The sequence below is a fragment of the Poecilia mexicana genome, unplaced genomic scaffold, assembly GCF_051168715.1.
Source record: "Poecilia mexicana isolate PSO_F unplaced genomic scaffold, ASM5116871v1 scaffold_21, whole genome shotgun sequence".
Lineage (NCBI taxonomy): Eukaryota > Metazoa > Chordata > Actinopteri > Cyprinodontiformes > Poeciliidae > Poecilia > Poecilia mexicana.
The window spans coordinates 4,737,364-4,757,532 of record NW_028263390.1 but is presented as its reverse complement, the minus strand read 5'-3'; the positions used below and the strand labels follow the sequence as shown (position 1 = coordinate 4,757,532).

Sequence of the window (20,169 nt, the reverse complement as noted above, 5' to 3'; positions counted from 1 at the left end):
AAAAATAAAAATGGTTTCAAAGCATGCATGTGTTCACAACAAATAAAGAAATTGTTTCCACTCCACAAACCAACAGCTACTTAAGTAGTTTAGATGTGTAACAAAATAATTAGAATCAAGAAAAAAAATACTAAAACTTTTACAAATAATTCACCTGCAACAACAGTGCTCCGATTAGAATCACAAAAAACACGAACAAATTCCTACAGATAAACTTTTTTCCCCCTCAGAACAATGAAAAACAGGAGATCCTGCTGAGTCAAATATGTATATATATATAAAAAGAAATCAAGACAAGCTAACTGATCTGTACCCATTTGATTCAGAGCAGAACTAAGTAGCTGATTAACTTCAAATCTGAGACCACAAAGTAAACCAAAAAAGGGAAGGCTGTTATTCCTCCGGTTGCTGCTCGGGAAGATAATCAGCAGCTCCGTCCTTCACGATCAGACAGAGGTGAGTTATCTTTGACAGCTGGGCCTCTAGAAGAAAGCAAAACATGGTGATTGTGAACTGATTGAGGAGATTCTCCCAACAAAATGAAATGAAATCGCAAGTACATTTAGGACTTTAAGGACCTGTAGTTGTGCCGAGTGAAGTTCTTGAACTGTACAACAGTTTTTATTATTGTGCATTCTTTTCGAATCATAAGGAAAGATTTGCCAACTACTCATTAATTGTATGAATTAAAACATTTTAGATTTCTATTCCTCTACTACTGGTAAATGGTTTGCCATGTAGAAATATGATCCATTTAAAACAGTGAATGATGTAGTTTGACATTAGACCAAATATAACAAATACAAATATAAACACTCTGGTATTAGTACAAATTTATGTATTTTCCACTTATGAAGTAGTTTTTAATTCCATAAGCTTTTTTAAATAATTAAATACTGTTGTTGCCAGTGGTGGTTAGAGAAACATCATCACTACTTCAACATATTTTTAAACAACAAAAAGTAAGTAGCCATCTAAGAAATGACTCAAGAGTAAAGTATTGGGTAAAAGTATTGAATAACCGTCCTAGTGAAGTGACATATGCAGGACATGACAGGGCCATTACACAGAAAAACAAATGAGTAAATTTCTGCCAAAAAAAAAAAAAAAGTTCTAAAATAAAAAGATTTGAGTGTGAAAAGTAAAAAATTTGCTACACAAAAACTCAAATATTTTCAACTTTTGAATATCAGAAATTTCCATTTTTTCTAGAAAATTTCTGAGATTAAGCTCTAAATTTTTCAGCGGAAATTTGATTTCTTTTTCTTTTTTTATCTACAAAAGCCCTCATATGCAGTCATACATCAGTCAAGTAACTCAGCTTCGTTACCATTTGTCCTGGTGGAAAAACAAAAATCTGGTGAATTTTCCTTTCCACAGACATGAATAACTGTCGGGGAACTCTGCTTACCGAAACTGTCCTCAGCAGACAGAGATTCCTCTGTGAGCTCACTGTCATCAAACTCCTAGAACAAGAAGAAAAAAAAGTCCAGTTGTGAAAATATAAACACCAACAGACAGCTCTTGTTAATTTGTAGAAACAGCCAAGTGTTTGAACATAATTATCTCATCTAACTGTAATTTTCAGCTGAATCTGTTCGCTAGAGTCACCGACATTTATTTCTATTATATTTAGCTACACTAGCCTTCAGCTGGCTGATACAGCAGGAATTCTGTAAAAAGCAAACTCCTTAACAGTTCTATGAAACTTAAAGACACTGTCAGTAAAACAGAGATTTGAGTGTTTCTGTCATCTTTTCTCCGTTTACCTCGCTCAGCGGTGGAGCCGTTTCCTCAGACTTGCAGTCCGTTTCCGTATCAGGATCTTGCTCCGAGTCTGACAGAAAGCGTTGTTTATTTATTAAACTGAAGAGATACTCTATAATAAAGTGTGAGCTTCAAACTTTTGTTAAAGAAGTTTGATTGAGGTGTCTGATACCTTGAGAGACGTCTGCCAAACAGCTGTCGCTGACCGAACACGTCAACTCTTCATCCATGTTCCTCTGAAATGGTGTCACGAGCGGGATTTACTCAGATGAAAGAACACATAGCATAATTAAGAGGGAAAAAACCCTGATATACATTACCACATCTCTGTAGGTCTGTAACTCCCCATCAGCTGGCAAAACAGAACAGCAAAAAGTAGAGAAATGGATGAGGAAAGGTGTCAAAAATGTGCTCAACGTTCACGTTTAAGACGTAAAGAAGAAAAGCAGGAAGTTCATTACTGTTAACAGGAACGGTCTCATCTTCTGGTGGAGAGTTGTCCTGAAAGACAGGGTCATGTGAGCTGCTTATGGGATCACAACTCAGATGAAGCAACGGACTGGAAATCTAACCGATACCTTGTCAGGGCTGGGAGTGCACGGCACCTCAACATGCTGGGGAACATCTGCTACTGCCACCATGATGCCTGACACACTTTCTGTGCAGAAAGAAGGAATGGAGGGAAGCAAATCGCTTTCCAAACTTATCCTCAAATCAAACTGCTTCCATTTCCAGGCTGCTTAGCAAAACCGGTCATTAACGAAAGTGTCGGCGACGACACAGCCAAATTTGCAGCACCGTAGTTCCGCAACACTGCGCCATCTGAAAAATTCCAACGGTTTCTGAAAGGGGAGATGTTGCGCATTCCAGCCCATATCGGGTTATTACGGTAATTTCGGCCCCGCCGCAGCAGGGAGTGAAATTACGGAAAATTACGAAAGTAACTGCTAGATATTGTTATGGATAAATGGGCAAATATATATTTACTCACAGGACATTTAAAGAAAAATTAAATGTGCAATTAAAATAAGCAAAAATATCCAGGCAGAGATTTGAAACTTCAGATTCAATGGGGTTGCAATGTGGCCAAAGATGATTTATATTTGAGAGAAATGATCACTCAAATGTTCCCAATAGAAATTAGAATGTATTTGTATGTCTGCAGCACAAATTTTCTTCCATTAATGAATTTCAGTGCATAAAGAAAATGTCAACGAAAATGTTAACTCGCCAATATAGCTGCTTCTTTTAAGAAATGTTGATTAATCTGATGTTGCTTAGGTGGATCTGAATTATTACTCACCCGCTGAGACTTCGTGGACCTATTGTTTCAAAACAAGAACAAAAAAAAAAGGCAGAAAATCAAACAACAATAATTCAATATCTTAAATATGTACAATCAAAAATGGTGCCTTCAAAAGTGTTCATTTTTGTTGAATATTTCCACATTTTGCCACATTGAAGTTATTAATAGGTTCTAGACTAATGCAAAGTGTGTTATTGTGAAATAGGAAGAATGAGGCCAACAGATGAAGCAGATTTTTATCTATCAAAAAAAACAAACATTTTTTACTTTTTCTGCTACATTCCACAGATCTCTCACTAAACTCCTCTGATAAACATTGACGTTTGCAGCTGAAATGCAGCAAAACTGTTCAAGAATGTTTTTGAAAGGCGTCTTCTGTAAATAGTTCATTTTGCGCAGCAGCAGAATGTTTCACCTCATCCGACTCTTCGGCTGGCTCAGTTCTGTCACAAACATGATCTACATCTCCTTCAGAAACCTTTCAAAAACAAAAAACAAGTTAATTACACCACTTAACACTGATTAGTCAGCACTGAACTGAAAAGTTAAAATTCTCTTTTCACACATGATGTTGACACTCACAGAGATAGAAAGTGTCATTTCCTCTGCTATCACATGGCTCTGGCAATCTGCTGCACTTATCTTTTCATCAGAGGTTTGCTCTGAATCTGCAAACCAAAGAAAAACTTGTAGCAAAATTATAATCCAAGCAGCACAACAGATGCTGTAGGAAACACGTTTTTTTTGTTTGTTTTTCTTTTCCAACTGATGAAGAGTTCACCTGCTGGATGGGTTTCTTCCAAAGAGCAGGCAAAGTCATGAGGATCCTCACCCTGAAACAGCAACAATATTCAACTTTCAGGGATTTAGAGATGTTCAAACATTTATAACATGTTAACATCTGGAGGATGTTTTGTTAGTCTGAGGTATTTCTAAAACTCTGTATGGAAATGTACAGCTCTGGGTGAAAACCTTGAGTTTGGGTTTTCTTAAACAATATTCACACTCTTCTCCTAGGTTTAGTTTGGATTTTGTTGTCGATGTTGCCGAGGATCAGTGACATGGAGAGCAGATTTGTTCTGCCAATTAGAATTAAATGACATACTTTTTATAATCCAGAACGGGACAAAACATAATTTGACTCAAACATGATAAAGAGATTCTTCCATGTGTACAAAAATATACTTTTTCTTATTTTTGTGCCAAGATTAAGATTTGAGAATACTTCAACATCTTTAGAGTTGATTCAAAATGAACTGTAGGTGATGAAAATAATGTCCTCCACATCTTCCTGATTGCATTAAGGCGTGTGACCCAACCTGAAAATGGCAAACATGCCAAGCGAGTGAAGAAAGACGTCTGCGTTTACCGTTTCTGTGGGGGGAAACGTGTAGCTCTGTTCTTTGCTTGTGGTTGTGGTAAATTGTTGCAGCAGGACTGCCGAGACAGAATGATATATACACATTAGGCTGCGTCAGTCACCAGTGTGTAACTCCTGACTCAAATAGCTTCACAGATGGTCTGATGTGGCGTTAGCAAACCTGGCTGTGCGTCCACATGCTCGGTGGAAGCAGCCTCTTCGCTCGCGGAGTCATTCTGAAACATTTTCGGAGGCTGAGATGAAGATTTGACTCCGATTGCAGCCTTGTAGGTTTGTTACAATGTAATTTACAGTTACTGTAAGAGGTTTAGAAACGCTTCGCAGAAATATCTTGTTTTTCCAAATAATTTAGTCAAACTGCAACGTTTCCAGGGTGGAAGTATAGTCAAAATAAAGTAAATGTTATTAAATATCAAGAATTAGGTGCACATTTCTTCTACACAATATTAAAACTGTACTTCTAAGGTCAAATATATACATACACTCCCAGGAACGTCTGGTTAAATGTCCCCCGCTATTAAAACACATTCAAGCTCAATTAAACACAGTTGATCTATGGATAAACGAAATGCCTTCTGCATTGAACGGTTTGGTCACAATGACAAGAGGTATGGTTGGAGGAATCAAGATGGAGGCTTTTAAACCCAAGATGTTTGTCAACTATCAAGCATGGTGGTGGCAGAATCATTCTGTGGGCTAGGCATTGGTGTAACGCAGCAGCTCATTGGCTGAAATTAGAACAGAGCTGGGTCATTTAACAGGAAAACAGTCCAAAACAAGTGAAGCCTGATGGTAGATTTCATTAAGCTTCTTGGTTCAATTTCGAGCTTGTTCAGACTGTAGTTAAAATTTGGCTTGTGTCAGAAAAATGGCTTAAATGAACCAGTTCTGTTAAGGACAAAGGACAAATATTCAGCCAGAATCTTTTCAGAAGATGTCACTGATTGACATTTAATAAAATAGTGGTGGGTTTGAGCCTGTATGATTAATATGGACTCTGTACACACACACATACACACACACACACACACACCCCGAATTAAAAAAGGAGCAAAACATAAAGATCTAAGCACCAAAGTACGTATAAAAGAAGCCCAAATTAGTACGACTTCCATTACCCAAATCCTATCTGCTACCGTCTGACTAGAACTATAATTCATCAATAGTCAAACAGATTATCTTCCTCACTTCTGTAATGTACCTGCACATTTGTAGAAACGCATGTCTCCTCATGTAGGATGCCTTCTCCAGTCTTGGTTTCTTGCTCTGTGACAACAATCACACATTCCTTTAGTTGACAAGGAAACACGTCTTCATCTTCATTATGACTTGACAGAAATACACCATGACAAAAAATAACTACATAGAATATACAAGAGTAAATAGTCCTCTCACAACCAAATTTAAGACCTGTCTTTAATGTATTTAAGAGCAACTTTTGTGTGTGTTTTTTTTAATGAAAAACATTTTAAGACCTTAATTTTATATTAAGGGCTTAATCTAAATCTTAGGACATTTTATGGGATTCACAGCTACCCTGTAGAAAAAGCAATTTTCAAAGAAGCTAGCATCTCTGTATTACATGATAAACTTAAACAGTTACTCACCACACAACTGCTCTTGAATTGTAGTTGAGGAAGGCGCCGGTTCAGTCTAATAAGGCAGAAAAATAAATAAAAACTTAAAGCGGGTGAACCTGAGGTCACTCCAAGTCACAGCGGACTTCTACATCCATCGGACATACCTGTTTTGAGGAATCCAATTCTGTATCCGTCGTCTCTTTCAAAACATCATCTTGCAGATCCTTTACAGAAAAATAGTTAATTTCATCTTAAATTTCTCCCATCACACTATGATAACTTTCATCAGGTTCATTCACTGTGACCTCAATATAATCTACATTTACCATAGTTTCTTCTGATGTAAAGGTCATTAAGTCAGCCTGTAGGGCAGCAACATTTCTTTCTCCTGCTACCATAGCTGGAGCTTTAAGAGGAAGAGATAAAATAGGGAAAAGACGAAATAAAAGAAATGTTCCCTTTTTAAAAAAAAAAATAAATAAATAAAATGTATTTTTTGTTTAGTTTTTTGTAACTTTTTAATGTTCAGGAGATAATAGAGGTACGGTAATGACATGACAGAAAAAAGCTGAGTTGTATCTTACCATTTACAGTGTCCATCTCCAAGGTAAGGAAGGAAGTACTAAGCATCTCCTTGTCACCAGTTCCAATCTCCAGCTCATCTGTGGCCCCTGAAGCACCGTCCCTTGGAGAAGAACCATCATCATTTGGCTCTCCAGCATGAAGCACTGAAGTATTTTCCTCCTCGGGATCTTGGCCAGTGACCACAATCATGTTTTCGCTCAAGCATGAAATGTCCTTTTCATCTAAAAGGTCTGCTGAAAGTTGCAAGGGTTCCTTTACAACACTATCAGAGGGAAAAATATCTTCAGGGGGTGTCATGGCAGCAGGGACCATGATTATCCCTTCACTGGACTCCTGCTCATCCTGTCCAAACTCAACAACAGTCTCATTATTGGAGTCTTCGGAACACTCGCTCTGTTTTGGACTACTGGCCAACTTTAAAACCCCATTTTCAATTGGAAGGAAGTTGAGCTCCTCTGCAATATGTTCCTCATCCTGAGACACTGTACAAGAGGAATAACTAGCATCATGAAGAAGATCCTGTAGAGTGTTGATTGAGTCAAGCTTCTGTGGTGTAGCTGATCCACCCGAATCAGGCATGTCTTCTGTTTCGAAGTAGCTCCAGGAGGCATTCATTGCTTCGTTTATCACCTGGCCTTCACACTCTAACTCTACCACATACTTCAGTTTTCCTTCTGTCCTTGTTACTCTGGTGACGGTGATCTGTAACAACTTGTCTGCTGTAAGTGAGGACAACTCATCTGCTGCTCCATCTCTCCAAGATCCATGGGAAGCGTCGAAGCCTTCAAGCTCACACAGAAACGCTTGGGGTGGAACTTCCAGTAAGGCAGGTGGTACCACTCTGATATCGGTGATGTTTGCCTGTGAATTGTTTCCATAGTCCACAAAAAGGACAGAAAGCTCATTGTCACTTTTATCAACAACTTCCGCGCGATACCAAAGTTGATCGTCAGCAAACAATGCAACACATGGCATTCCGAGGTAAAGGGCATCTGGATTAATGTTTTGATCTGCTGCATTCTCAACTTCTGAAACAGCTGATGTTATCATACAGAGCTCCTGTGAATCGGCAGACTGACACCAAAACGTCTGATCTTCATTGATGGTTGCAATGTAGACCTCTAGCTGCTGCCCCTCTTGAATCTCTTTTTGGTATGGATAGCCAAGACTGCAGGGTGGCAGTGGTTTCTCAGAGTCTTCTTCCACTTTTCTTTTATCAAAATGCTGCACCTGCTGCTCATTCACTAGTTTTTCTGGGTTAAAATCACTCCCATCTGTAGACACTTTACACCCTATATCCAGGCCGCCATCTTCCAGAGTGACCTCCCACACAGATCCCACCTGCTTGATGAACTGACACTTGAGCACCTTGTCTCCACAGCTGCCGATGTCCTCTTTAAAGGCAGACACCACATGTGGTTCAAACACTTTCTCTTCTCCAAGAACAACAGCATCCTTTAGCATGCAGTGTGTACTGTAAACTGGAAACAGCAAAAGAGATTTGGGGAGTTGTTCCATTTTAGAAATTGGCATCACTGCTGTGTTTCCAAAGTCTATAAACTCAACAAGAGCCCTTGCGTTTTCAAGAGTTTCTTTCACAACTGCTCTGTACCAGGACGAATCATCTGTAAACTCTGCTTTGACGAGGTCACCTGGGTGCACATCTTTGATGGGGCTTGCTTTTGATGTTGAATCTGGATTATTCAACTTCTCCACCAGAGAGAATAGGTCATCCTCTTCACTGACATGTTGCACAAAGAGGCTTAGCGGGCTGTCACAATGTGAGACATAAACATCCACTGCTGTGCCAGGTGTGATGCATTTAGATGGAAGGTCTATGAGTTTTGGGAGTTTTTCAGCTGGGGTTTCCTCCTGGGATTCTGTGCCAGATGATTCTGAAATGAACCTTTCAGTTTTAGGGGGGGGACTCACTTTTCTGGGTCTCAGCTGACCACTAGCTTCCTCAGAACCATTGTTAGTCAATGTTCTGTTTGGCTGCCTTTGAGACGGAGGTTTGTATAGCTCTCGAGGGGCTGGTCTGTGCTTCTGAGTTGTGGATTTCACTGCAGACCTTAGATTCTCATCCATGGATTTACCATCGAGCTTTGTTTGACATGGAGCTTTTGTGGTAGAGAAATTGCTCTTTTTACAGGGTTGCTCGTAATCTTTACTGTCCATGGCTCGGTTTGAAAAAGTCCTTTCCGTCTTTGGTGCATGAGTTGCTGGAACCTGATGTGGTTTCCAACTCTGGCAGACAACTTGCTCTTCTTGCTTCTCAATCTGAAATGTTTTCTTTATTTTTGCATTAATCTGGGTGTTCCCATGGTACAGCTCTACCAGTAATTTGCCATCAGCTTCTCTAGCCACTATCAACGCACGGAATTGGCATTCTGTTGCCGTTTTCTCAAACCATTCGTTGACCTCACTAGGAACATCAGTAGGAACATCAGAGAGAGCACACACAACTGCTTGCACAGGCACAGACATGATGTCATTTGCCTCTTTGGGGACAGGGAGCAGGTCAGACTTGTCCACCTGAAGAGTCTCACCATAATCCACAAAGTGAACCAGTAGTTTTGGTCTTGTAGCTTTTATTTGAGCCCTGTACCACTGCCCATCAGTATATCTTGCAAAGCACAAGGTTCCAAAGACTGCTGGAACTTTTACCCTCTCAAGCTGCTGGCAGAGAGTGTTCACCCTCATTGTAAGATCTTTCATCACATCAGCATTCTTGTCAAGATGGCAGTAGAAATCGCTGACACTGTTCACGAATGCCACAGTGACTTGCTCCTCTGTGCCAGTTTTGATATTGTGCGTTGAGTAGTAGTATGTGTCCAGACGAAAAGACGGCCCGGAGGTTTTCTTGGGAGGAATGCTTGTGATGAGACTGGCCAAAGTGTTGCAGATGCTCTCGAACGGAGTCTCTAGATCAACAATGTTGTGAAGAACCATCTGTTCAGAGTGCATGACGGCATAAATGGTGCACTTCAAAATGATAAAGTTGGAAGCAGCGTTTTCAACAAAGTTTTGGAACCTTTCCTTTGCTTTGTAGTTCCATTCATTAATGGCCGATGTAGAACTGATGAGGTTCAACAGGCTACATCGAAACGCTTGACCATGGAGAGCCAGAAATTCTGGACTTATCTTTCTCAAGTCAAAGAGGGAGACAGTCTTAGTCTGCCCATAGTCCACAAACAACACATCAACTTGAGGGGTTTCATGTTTGCGAATGACTAGAGCTCTGTACCACATCCCATTCTCAGGGTGACGAGCTACACAGGCAGCATCTACATTAGGCTCAAACTCACTGTTTGCATAATAGGCCTGGATGTCATGCATAAGCAATCTCAAAGATCCGGCATTCTGAACCAGTTGACACCAGAAGTCATTTGGGCTTTCAATGCAGGAGACATTGACATCAAGGACACTTCCAATGGGAAACATTTGTTCCTTAAAGGTACTGATTTTTCTCTCATTGCTTAGAAGACCAAAAGCAGGTCTGAAAGAGATTCCAATGTCTTTACAGACCTGTGGCAGTGCTCCATCAGTAAATGGGGCTGAAGATACAACGGAAGGCTTCATTGCACCTTTAACTGTGGGTTCTCTTGGAATCTCGGTTCTTTCACAGAAGCCATTTGTGCACATTTGTGTATTAACATCTTGTTCTGTCTGTGCTTCAGGATTCGTCAGTTGGACAACATAGCTGTCACTATATCTTCCTTTCACATGCACTAAGAGTTCTTTATCTGTGACTGTCTTGATGAAATATTCCAAAGCATTTTGACTCCATCTCCCATCTTTTGGTCTGACACCAGCCAGGGAACATTTCAGACCCAGCTGGGGCATCTTTCTGAACTCAGCAGGGAGAGTCCTGATCTTACTCCCATCAATCACTTCAGTGTTGCCATAATCAACAAAGAACACCTTGATTTGTGTCTCACCAACTTCTGTCACAGTTGCTCTGTAGAATTCACCATCTTGCGCCTGTGCAGCACAGTAGAGTCCAAGAGATGGATTTATAAGCATGTGCGTATTCGCTGAATCTTGGTACAGATGGTACATTGCGTCCAACATTTCCTCCAGTTCTTTTCTGTAGTTTTCGGTTTGGATCCAAAACTCTGATGGGGAAGATACGTGATGAACAACTGCCAAATGTGAGGAGTTTGTGACGAGGTCTTCAGCAGGAATCTCTTCCACACTCGGTTGGGAAGATAGCATCTTTCTTTCTGGTTGGGCCGGATGCTGCTGGGTATAAACTCCACTTGGCAGGGCATAATCTCCAAGTGTTTTCTCATACTTCGGGAAACAGTTTTCTTTGGAACCAAACAAGCTGTTCATGTTAATGTTGTCATCACCATAGAGTGTAACATAGTAAACTTGGTCAGAGATGCTTCGGTATTCAACCTTGGCTATCACAGTCTTGTGAAGCAGGAGTGACTTGAGGAAGTCAATTTCACTTGTTGTCCATCCTACCTTTTTGTCAAGGATACCATGGAGGGAGCAAACGTAAGTGACAACTGGCATCCTGGTAAACTCTGCAGCAAGTCGTTTCACATTTTCCACCTGGACAAACTGTTTTGTTCCATAATCTACATTTAACACCTCCACCACTTTATTTGTTGGGAACACCTGCTGTATGACAGAGCGGTACCACCTACCGTCCCTTCCTCTTGCTGCACATGGATAACCAATCATGTCTGGGCTTATCATGCAACTGGACACTTTGCCCTCGCAGCTCTGCGTAACCTTCTCAGTTAGTTTCTTTAACTCGTGAGAGAAAACTTTCAACTGACAAAAAATCTGTTGAGGATTTGTCACTTCTGTTACAATGACAGTCTCCACAGTTCCTCCTGGCAACTCTGGGTACATGAATAGTTCCTGTTTCTGGAGTCGCTCACCCGATCCCAAATAGAGCTGCTGCACTTCTGTCAATGCTTCAGCTCCACTGATCGATTTCAGTGACATGTGGAGAAAGTCCTGGAAGGTTGCTGGAGACAACTTTTTTGCAAATCCCATCTCATACATTTGCTTGGATATGCAAGGGATGTTCAGGAGAATCATTCTGTCTGGCACCAGCACATCTTGCACATGTGCGTCCACTAACTTTCCAGTGAAAGATTTTAGAAACTCAAGAGCCACTGGAGACCATCTATTCTCAGATGAAAGTGGTAACACATTTGCTAGTACGCATAACTCCACTTCAGGGGGCAAAAGAAAATGTTCTTTTTTACCCCATGCTAGCTTGCTGGTGGTGCTAGTGTATGTCATTCCTCTGTCAATGAGGAAGACACTACATTTGGTGCCATTTCTGGACACAATGCGTGCTCGGTACCAAGTAGTATCAATGTGAACTAAGCATTGGTCACCAGGATTTCCCTCCAGGTCTTTAAATAAGGCTCCATGAGACTGAATTTCATCAGCCAGAATCTCATAATCTGTTGATCTCTGCTGACTAAGCTTTCCCCAGAACGCCACCAGCTCACATAAGGGATGCAAGTGAACTCTGGTTACAAGTACTGTTACATCTGATCCTCTTGCAGGAAGTCCAGGGATTGCAGACATTGTGGCAGTTTCCTGGAGAAGCAGCTGCTCATGACTTGCCACCTTCTCAGTGCCGGTGTGCAGGTACTGAATATTATTACCTGTGGGAAAAAAAAAAAACACATGGTGACAAAACTAAGACTGAATCAGGATCTTTACATATGGGTCAAGGACTAAGCTGAAATTAATATCTACCATATCTCATGACTGCCAAAAAGAGATTAGAATTGATAAGGGAATGTTAACCTCAAAGATGGTTTATTCACAAGTATCTGAGTTAACATTAAAAGTCCTGCTCCTTCTCATAAAAGAATTGGATATTTTCCCGTCAAAAACAATTCACTTACATGGGAATTAGAAATTGTTTAAATCAATCTAAAAGGGTAATATCTAACTTTTGACATTTAATTCCATTTTATATATTTTTTATTCATAAGAAAATTAATTACTATCCAAAATTACTACCAATACTTGAGCAGTCATTGTTCTCCATTAAATGCCTGATTGGTGCTTCTCTGATTAAATTAGACAAGTTCACTGTCCATTTTTAGATACTGCCATTCTTGTGTGGGGGGAGAGGCGCTGACAACTGCTGACCAGCCGTCTGGTCAATTCAATTTCAATTTCAAACTCAACTTTTAAAGTTTAATTTTATCTGAAAAACCACAGCAGAGAGCACTAACCCTTGTTCACTTCTCCCCCACCCTTTTTAAATAATTTGGTTTCATAAAAATAAAAAAAATCAAACAACATTTGAATGGTAGGGGGTACAATGAGTACAAAGGGAACGTTGTTCAAGAATAAAAAAAGAATTCTAAGAAAAACAAAATCAGATCAATACAGAAATTACACATTAAATTCCCATTAATCTTGGCGAGAACAAATGCTTTCCATTGCCTTTTGTAGTCAAGTACCTTGGCTGTGGAGATTTATATGTTGAGTTCCTTGCAGAGGGTTGACCATTTCTTCTTTTAAATGTGAAATGTTACCAGACATAGTAGAAGTTGGGTGAAGAAGATGAAGTCTTTATCCATGCCCTTATCAAAGCATAGTATAACATCTTTCTCTCTGTAGTTTTCTGTCTTATAATTTGTACATCTCTTCAAAATGAAATTGTATATTTACATTGACAATATAATGAGAAACTCTTTCCATGTCTAGTTCACAGAATGTATAATAGTCGATAAAGTCTAAATTTTTCCAGTGGCTTTTTTTGTGGAGTATATATTATACACAATTTGATAGGTAACCTCTAACTTTTTTCTTCCATTTAAGAAAATCTGCCCTTAGTTAACTTCTCCAAAAATAGAAGACCAGAAACATTATATATAAAGGTAATCTTTTGTAGAAAAGTTCTCTTAAATATACTGTAACATATCTTTTTAGTGACGTCTACTTCACTGTACATTATAGTGTTTCTAACACTGATTATGCCCTTTTTTAAATAAGTACAAGCACAACTTGTGTGACCTGAAGAAATATGACTTAACAAGGACAACCTTATCTAATTTCCTGACTAAATATTTTAGTTGTCCTGTGTGATAATTGACTGAGCAATTGCAGCTCAGCTCTGATACAAGTACAAACTGTTAATCAAAATTAGTCAACTATGGTTATTTATACTTCTTCTAGGCAAAAATTATAATTGGTCTTCACCAATATCCTTTAATTCTAATTTTAGTTGTTTAGAAAGATATTTGTAAATATTTTAGTGTCAGGGTTTAGAAATTTTTTTCTCCACATTTTCAATACTCAATGTTAGAGAGGTTTTGGGATCAATTTAATCAACCATGGGGAGTAATTCACCTCTCAGTATCTACTCTTTTAACATGCTATTTAAATATGGGGTTAGTACTTTATCATAAAAAAAAAAATAGAATTCACAACTCACGCCATCGTTAATAGAGAATTTATTATCCTTAAAAGAGCAAATAGAATGTTAAACTTCTTTTAAATTAATTTCTCAATCATAAGTTCTCTTGAAGTCAATATCAGTTTTGTTTGTGTCATCGTAGAAATGTGTACGTTCTGTCTTAATTTTCTAAATCTGCCAAATATTAAGTTTCCTAAAAATTTGAGACATACTTTGAAATGATATACAGATATTCAAAAATCACATTGTTAATTTTAAGTTAACCAATAAATGATTGCACAAAATTTCTCTTCAATTTGAAGAAGTATTTGGAGCACCTCACAAATGTCCTCATAAAGCTAATAAAATTCCAGTTGTGGTTTTGAAAGCTCCTTTGAGATTTCTTCACATACAACGGTTTTCTTTAATATTCTCATAATTTCATTCAAGGTGTTATTTGGGGCTCTTTTTTTTTTCTTTTGGGCAAGTTTTTTTTTCAAGTTCTAATTGCCATTTAAGTCTCCTCCCAATAGAATGTAAATGAGTGTAATATGTTGTGATAGTTGTTGATAATTATCATTTCTTGAATTAGTTGTTCAGACAGTTATGGCTCTCATGTTAATATGTCTGGTCTCATCGCCATCTCGGTCGACAGTCGTAACCCTTCGTTCACTGGATCAGGTTGTTAAGATGATTCACTATGCCCAAGAAATGACGCCCTCTTTTAATGCTCATGCGCAGCACAAAAAAAATAAGATGCATAACTCAAATTATAAACACTACTGTTTAACATTTATTTGTTGTTCATTATTATTTTTGTTTCAGTAAGATACACTGAAATAATTGTATTTGAAGGAATATGCTAACTCAGTGTAATACCTATCAAAACTTAACTGTTGGTACGCTACTTAGAGCATAGCATTGTGGACTTCCGGTATGATATTCTGACAGGGTATACCAAACCAACAGGACACCGACACATGTTCATACTACAGACCACAGCAAGATTAGTTTACCATGCAAATATATGATTTGAGATCCGAACAGATAACTGTGTAAAAAAAAACGTTGTGTTTTTCCTAACAATCAATGCGAGATCAACAAAAGACGTTATCCTTTTGTCAGAAAAACGCCATATGCGATGCAGTTAGCTAATTTTACTTTCAGTAGCAACTTGGCTAAGTTACTAAATAAAACGGCCGTTAACATAACAGGTCATGTTCGCTTAATTATTAACGGTCTTCCAGTTGTCACACAAAGCCTTAGCCGTAATTAATCGAAAATTATCTGCTCCAATATGTAAACTCTCACCGTTTTTTTATTTTTGGCGAACCTGTCCAATCCTCTTAACACTTGAAGTGACGCTAGCTCACCAACAAGCCGCCTTGGCGTTTTCACCTCCACCCAGCAGATCCACGAGCAGCCGCGCAGACGTTAACAGCGTCGAAACTTTCCGGACTTTCTACTGCTTTAAAAGTCGGTCCAATCACGATGCTTTTCTCTTGCGATGTTTTGTGTTCTCCGTGAGAAGTTTAGCTGTTCCCAGAGGAATTTAGTTTAATGAGCAAACCTTACTGCACACAGCCGTTAGCTAACGGTCGCTAGCCTAAAACCCCGCACAAGCTCGTGCCTAACGTTTCTCTCTCTTTTTTTTTTTTTTTTTTTCTCCTCCTCGCGTGACCCGGAAATACCATTAGGTTAAATAAAATAGCGTTCAAAAATATAAAACAATACGTCGTCTAATTTTTAGGCAAAAATAATAATAAAAAAGAAATATATAAACGGTGAGTTTAAAAACCATTAACACTCAAATGTGAGTATTAATAATTTTATAAAAATGGACTAAATAAAAATATATCTTAATGTTAAGCTTTATCTACCTTCATTTATTAGCTTATGTTTAGATGTCAAACACTTATTAAAAATATGTTTCTGACAGATATGAGAACAGCTATGAATCTCTACCGTTTTCATCATGATTTAATTGGTGGCTGGAAAATTAATTTAAGTGTCTCACCGCCAACTAGACTGGAGTGTGGTTCTGGAAAATAGGCCAGGGGTAAAAAAAAAAAAAAAACAGGCCAGGGGTAAAAAAAAAAAAAACTAGATTCATTGAAATAATCTGTCTTTGGAAAGGAAATAACCTTATTGTACATGTTAACTGACTGAACCTCCAAGAACCCACAAATTGGGTTTTTCCTTCATGGCGACTGAAAAAGGATCTTTGTGGAAGTCTGGTTACAATGTGTGTATCCTCGATGCTTGGCTGTTGTAGTAGTGTCGGTGACACCTAAATCTCCTATTTGGAGTTAAGTGATTACATTTTCCTCTTTTCTATTTCACCTTGTTTTCCTTCCTTAATAAGGTAACAAAATGCTGTCTTTCACTGGTTGGAACAATTATAGCTTGTTTTCATACTGATGGAAGTTTACCATTTTCCCAAATCATGCTACTCCATTTTAATATGATCTGTTTTATCTGGCATATGTGGTAACATTTTATAGCCTAAATCATTTTTCCCAGGTGTGGTCTGACAAGCATTATTAATATTTCTTTTCACTTTAAACGTGTGTAGAAGCAGAGCTAAAGGATCTCCTGTTTTTTTTTTCTTCAAATACTGAGATGCAGTGACAGTACTGTGTTTCTATAATATATTTCCTCATCAGAGAGATTATCTGAGCTGTGTATTTCATTAAATGCTAAAACCAAAAGTTTAGTTTTTTTGTGAATGGTTGCGGTCAACAATATTTAACCTGGCAATGCATCATAATTCCTTCTATTGCAGTACTACCTCCAAAATTTGCATCTTTGATTTCTTATTGTTTTCCTTACTATTGCTTGTGTCAGTTTTATTACTTTAATTCGGAGGTCAGAGTACTAAGCAGCCTTTCAAGGCCAGGTAATGGCTTATGAAGCTGATGACATATAGAGACACCTAGTGGACATTTTGGACATAACACAGCTATACTGCAGTGGTGTTTTCTTTTTGTCTGGTTTTTGTTCGAAAAGCCCGAAACTGAAAAAGATACGATAATCCAAAAGTGGAAAATGACCAGGACCTGTCATTATTATTATTATTTTTAGAATTTAGAATTGGATACAAATATATCTTTTTTATATTTAGAATTGTGTATATTGAAGGCTAAAAGCAACAAGTAGGAAAGTATTTTATGTATCGTATCTTAATTAACATATAAATAAATTCATTATATACACCTGCAAGTAAATAAATAGAATATAAATATACTTTTACATAAATATTGAAATGTTTAAGCAATGTATTAATTACACAACAAAACACATAAATACACATCATGTTTAACGATTTATTTAATGACCTGTTTCAATCAGTGGCTCGTTTTTTTGTCGTTATTTTAGGAATTTAACATCTCTCGACTCTCCCATCAATAGGGACAGAGTAAGATAAAAGAAAACATATTTAGGATTACTACATTAGGACAATAATATACTATAATGGTCGCTAACTTATATATCTGCATATATTTTACGATATACAGTCAGAATTAGTGTAAACCTAACTGTTTCGACAATATAGCATGTCCAAAAAGGTGGTCTCGAGCAACAACGGTCACCATGTGACGAATTTTGTATATTCATTTCAGCACCACAGGGGGCAGCACTACGTTGTTTGCCTCTAAGTTTGTAACCGGAAGTTTGTCACAAACCAGCGACTGTTGCCATTTTGACGACGACAGGAAAACCCAGAACACTGCGTGCTTGCTATTTATCTACGTATTTTGTTCAAATTAACCTGCCACCATGGCTATGCAAGCAGCGAAACGCGCTAACGTAAGTTAAAACCAATCGACTAATGTAAATATTAACTGAGTCCTTACATAGTTAATATCCGGTTCATTGTTAGCACACGGTTAGCCGTTAGCATGCTAACTAGAGCGCCTGAGAAGAGCTTCGGTTACTCTATTTATTTAAAGCTATTACAGTGTTGATTTCTATATTTGTTGCACTGACGTTGAATTCTCTAATACTTTATTAGTGTGTGAGACCTACACACTACAATTAGGAATTTTCCTAATTGTATATGAGGCGAAAAATGCTGTCGAACATGGATGCTAATTATTAGCATATGGGTGTTTACGTATAAAGATGTTTAATATTGTGTGTTTTTTTCTAATAAAACAAACGTTTCAGAAGCTTGGAAGATTTTGGCAAAAGTCTATCAATTATAAATATGTTAAGAGTTTGAAGCAGAGCTGCTCAAAGTTGGTACCAAGTCCTTAAAAAGTTAAATGTTCATTGAAAATACGAAATAATCTGGTAGCTACAAGTTAAAAGTCTAGTAATAATCTTTTTCAGCTATAATTTTTACTTAAACTGGTTTCTTTACTAGTCGTGTACAAATAAATGGTTTGGAATGCATTTGTATTTTCTTTTAAACCATTGTACAAGTCTGAGAAGCTGTAAACAATCTCTGATATATCTAAACATTGTTTCTTTCTCTGTGATTAGTGATTTTTTTTTTCATTGCAGATCCGATTACCTCCTGAGGTGAACAGAATCCTGTATGTCAGGAATCTTCCTTACAAGATTACAGCTGAAGAGATGTATGATATCTTTGGGAAATACGGACCAATACGACAAATCCGAACGTAAGCTCAGTTCCAGACACTTTTTTGGGGAATATATTGAACTTTGTTAATGTTTTTGTAAAGATGGAATGTTTTCCTACGTTGACGGTAAAAATCACCCATGTGCTTTACTTGCGAGACTTTTGCTTTTGCTGTTTTATTGTTATACAAAGAAGATTATTGGTTTAATCCAGGACGTCCTCGGCATATGTTACGTTTTGCTTTATATAATTAAACTGCACAGGTTGGTCTGGTGCCCACTCTGTTTGTTTCTCCTCTCAGAGGGAACACACCTGAAACCAGAGGAACAGCTTATGTCGTGTATGAAGACATCTTTGATGCCAAGAATGCCTGCGACCACCTGTCGGGCTTCAACGTCTGCAACCGTTACCTCGTGGTTCTCTACTACAATGCAAACAGAGTACGTCTCGATGGCACAAGCTTCCACAGTCTGGTCCCCAAGCAAAGCCAAATAATGTTCACTTTGTGTGGGAAAGGGTTAATCCGTCGCCTTGGTACCAGTTAAATTTGGATTTCCGTGTTATTGTTTTTGCAGGCGTTCCAGAAAATGGACACGAAGAAGAAAGAGGAACAACTGAAGCTCTTAAAAGAGAAATATGGCATCAACACAGACCCTCCGAAGTAGCGTCTCCGAGGCCCTCCCGTCTTTCAGTTTTCATTCTTTGTAAAAACAAAAAACAATTATTTCCCCTTTTGATTGGTTTATGCTTGTGATTACAATTGTGGATAATACCATTTTACACATTTTCTTTTATTTCTCTTGCTTTAAATCGAAGCCAGATAGTTTCTATTTAACTGTTTTATTTTGATCCATCCAGTTCAGCAGAAATGGTTCTGATATTTTTAGTCATCTCTCTGAACAGTAAGCTGGAGTCAACATGAACTGCTCATGTAGGGTTAAACTTTTCTGTAAAATAAATGCTTCTTTTTCTAAAAACCTGTTTCCCTTCTTTTCATCACATTTTTCATATAATTATGTAATAGTGTTGCCCTCCGAGTAAGCCTGTGAGATCAATACACTTCAGTTAGCGCTTTATGCAACTAGAAGGACTCTGTTTATGTGTTTGACACGTCTAAATGTAAATCCTCAAAATGAGAATATATTTTGGGAAGGATTTTTAAAATTATTTTCACCCATCAATCAGTTCAATTTAAACTTTACACAGGAATATAGAAATGTTTATATGTCCTTTTGAAAAAAAAAAGTTTTCTCAGGTGTCACTTTTTAGTAATATCTACAACAAAATTAGAGCTGAAATCCAAAAGTGGTCTAATTTACCAAATAAATTTATACATTAAGAATTTCAGTTTTTAAACAATGGTCTAAAAAGTAAAATAGAAGTACAAACTGCCTCCTGGAAGAATTAGGGACAGGTAACAGTAAAAGTTGAAATATATAAATATCTATTTCATGTTCAAAGTAGCTTACAGTAGCGTTGAGCTAATGCTCGCTTGGAATTTATTTAGCATTTGTTAATGTCTATTTGAGTGTAAAATATTTCTGTACTTCTTGAATAGTTACATTTTAT

The 20,169-nt window shown here is 37.9% G+C and overlaps 2 protein-coding genes across 2 annotated transcripts; one reads left to right on the top strand and one right to left on the bottom strand.

The window, feature by feature from the left end:
• Window positions 1-322: 322 nt before the first annotated feature.
• tdrd6a (tudor domain containing 6a) lies at window positions 323-16,002 on the bottom strand. Its single transcript, XM_014993575.2, has 19 exons — window positions 15,324-16,002; window positions 6,619-12,261; window positions 6,361-6,440; window positions 6,199-6,258; window positions 6,062-6,107; window positions 5,656-5,720; window positions 4,615-4,669; window positions 4,443-4,510; window positions 3,855-3,906; window positions 3,656-3,741; window positions 3,489-3,551; window positions 3,071-3,089; window positions 2,346-2,425; window positions 2,229-2,268; window positions 2,088-2,119; window positions 1,940-2,003; window positions 1,770-1,837; window positions 1,412-1,466; window positions 323-482 (listed from the first exon to the last, which is right to left on the bottom strand). Exons 2-19 carry the CDS (start codon window positions 12,179-12,181, stop codon window positions 394-396), a joined length of 6,585 nt encoding a protein of 2,194 aa, XP_014849061.2. The 5' UTR covers window positions 12,182-12,261; window positions 15,324-16,002; the 3' UTR covers window positions 323-393.
• Window positions 16,003-17,672: 1,670 nt separating this feature from the next.
• On the top strand, window positions 17,673-19,577 carry sf3b6 (splicing factor 3b, subunit 6). The gene is made up of 4 exons (XM_014993583.2): window positions 17,673-17,822; window positions 18,522-18,640; window positions 18,902-19,040; window positions 19,176-19,577. Exons 1-4 carry the CDS (start codon window positions 17,793-17,795, stop codon window positions 19,263-19,265), a joined length of 378 nt encoding a protein of 125 aa, XP_014849069.1. The 5' UTR covers window positions 17,673-17,792; the 3' UTR covers window positions 19,266-19,577.
• Window positions 19,578-20,169: the final 592 nt, after the last annotated feature.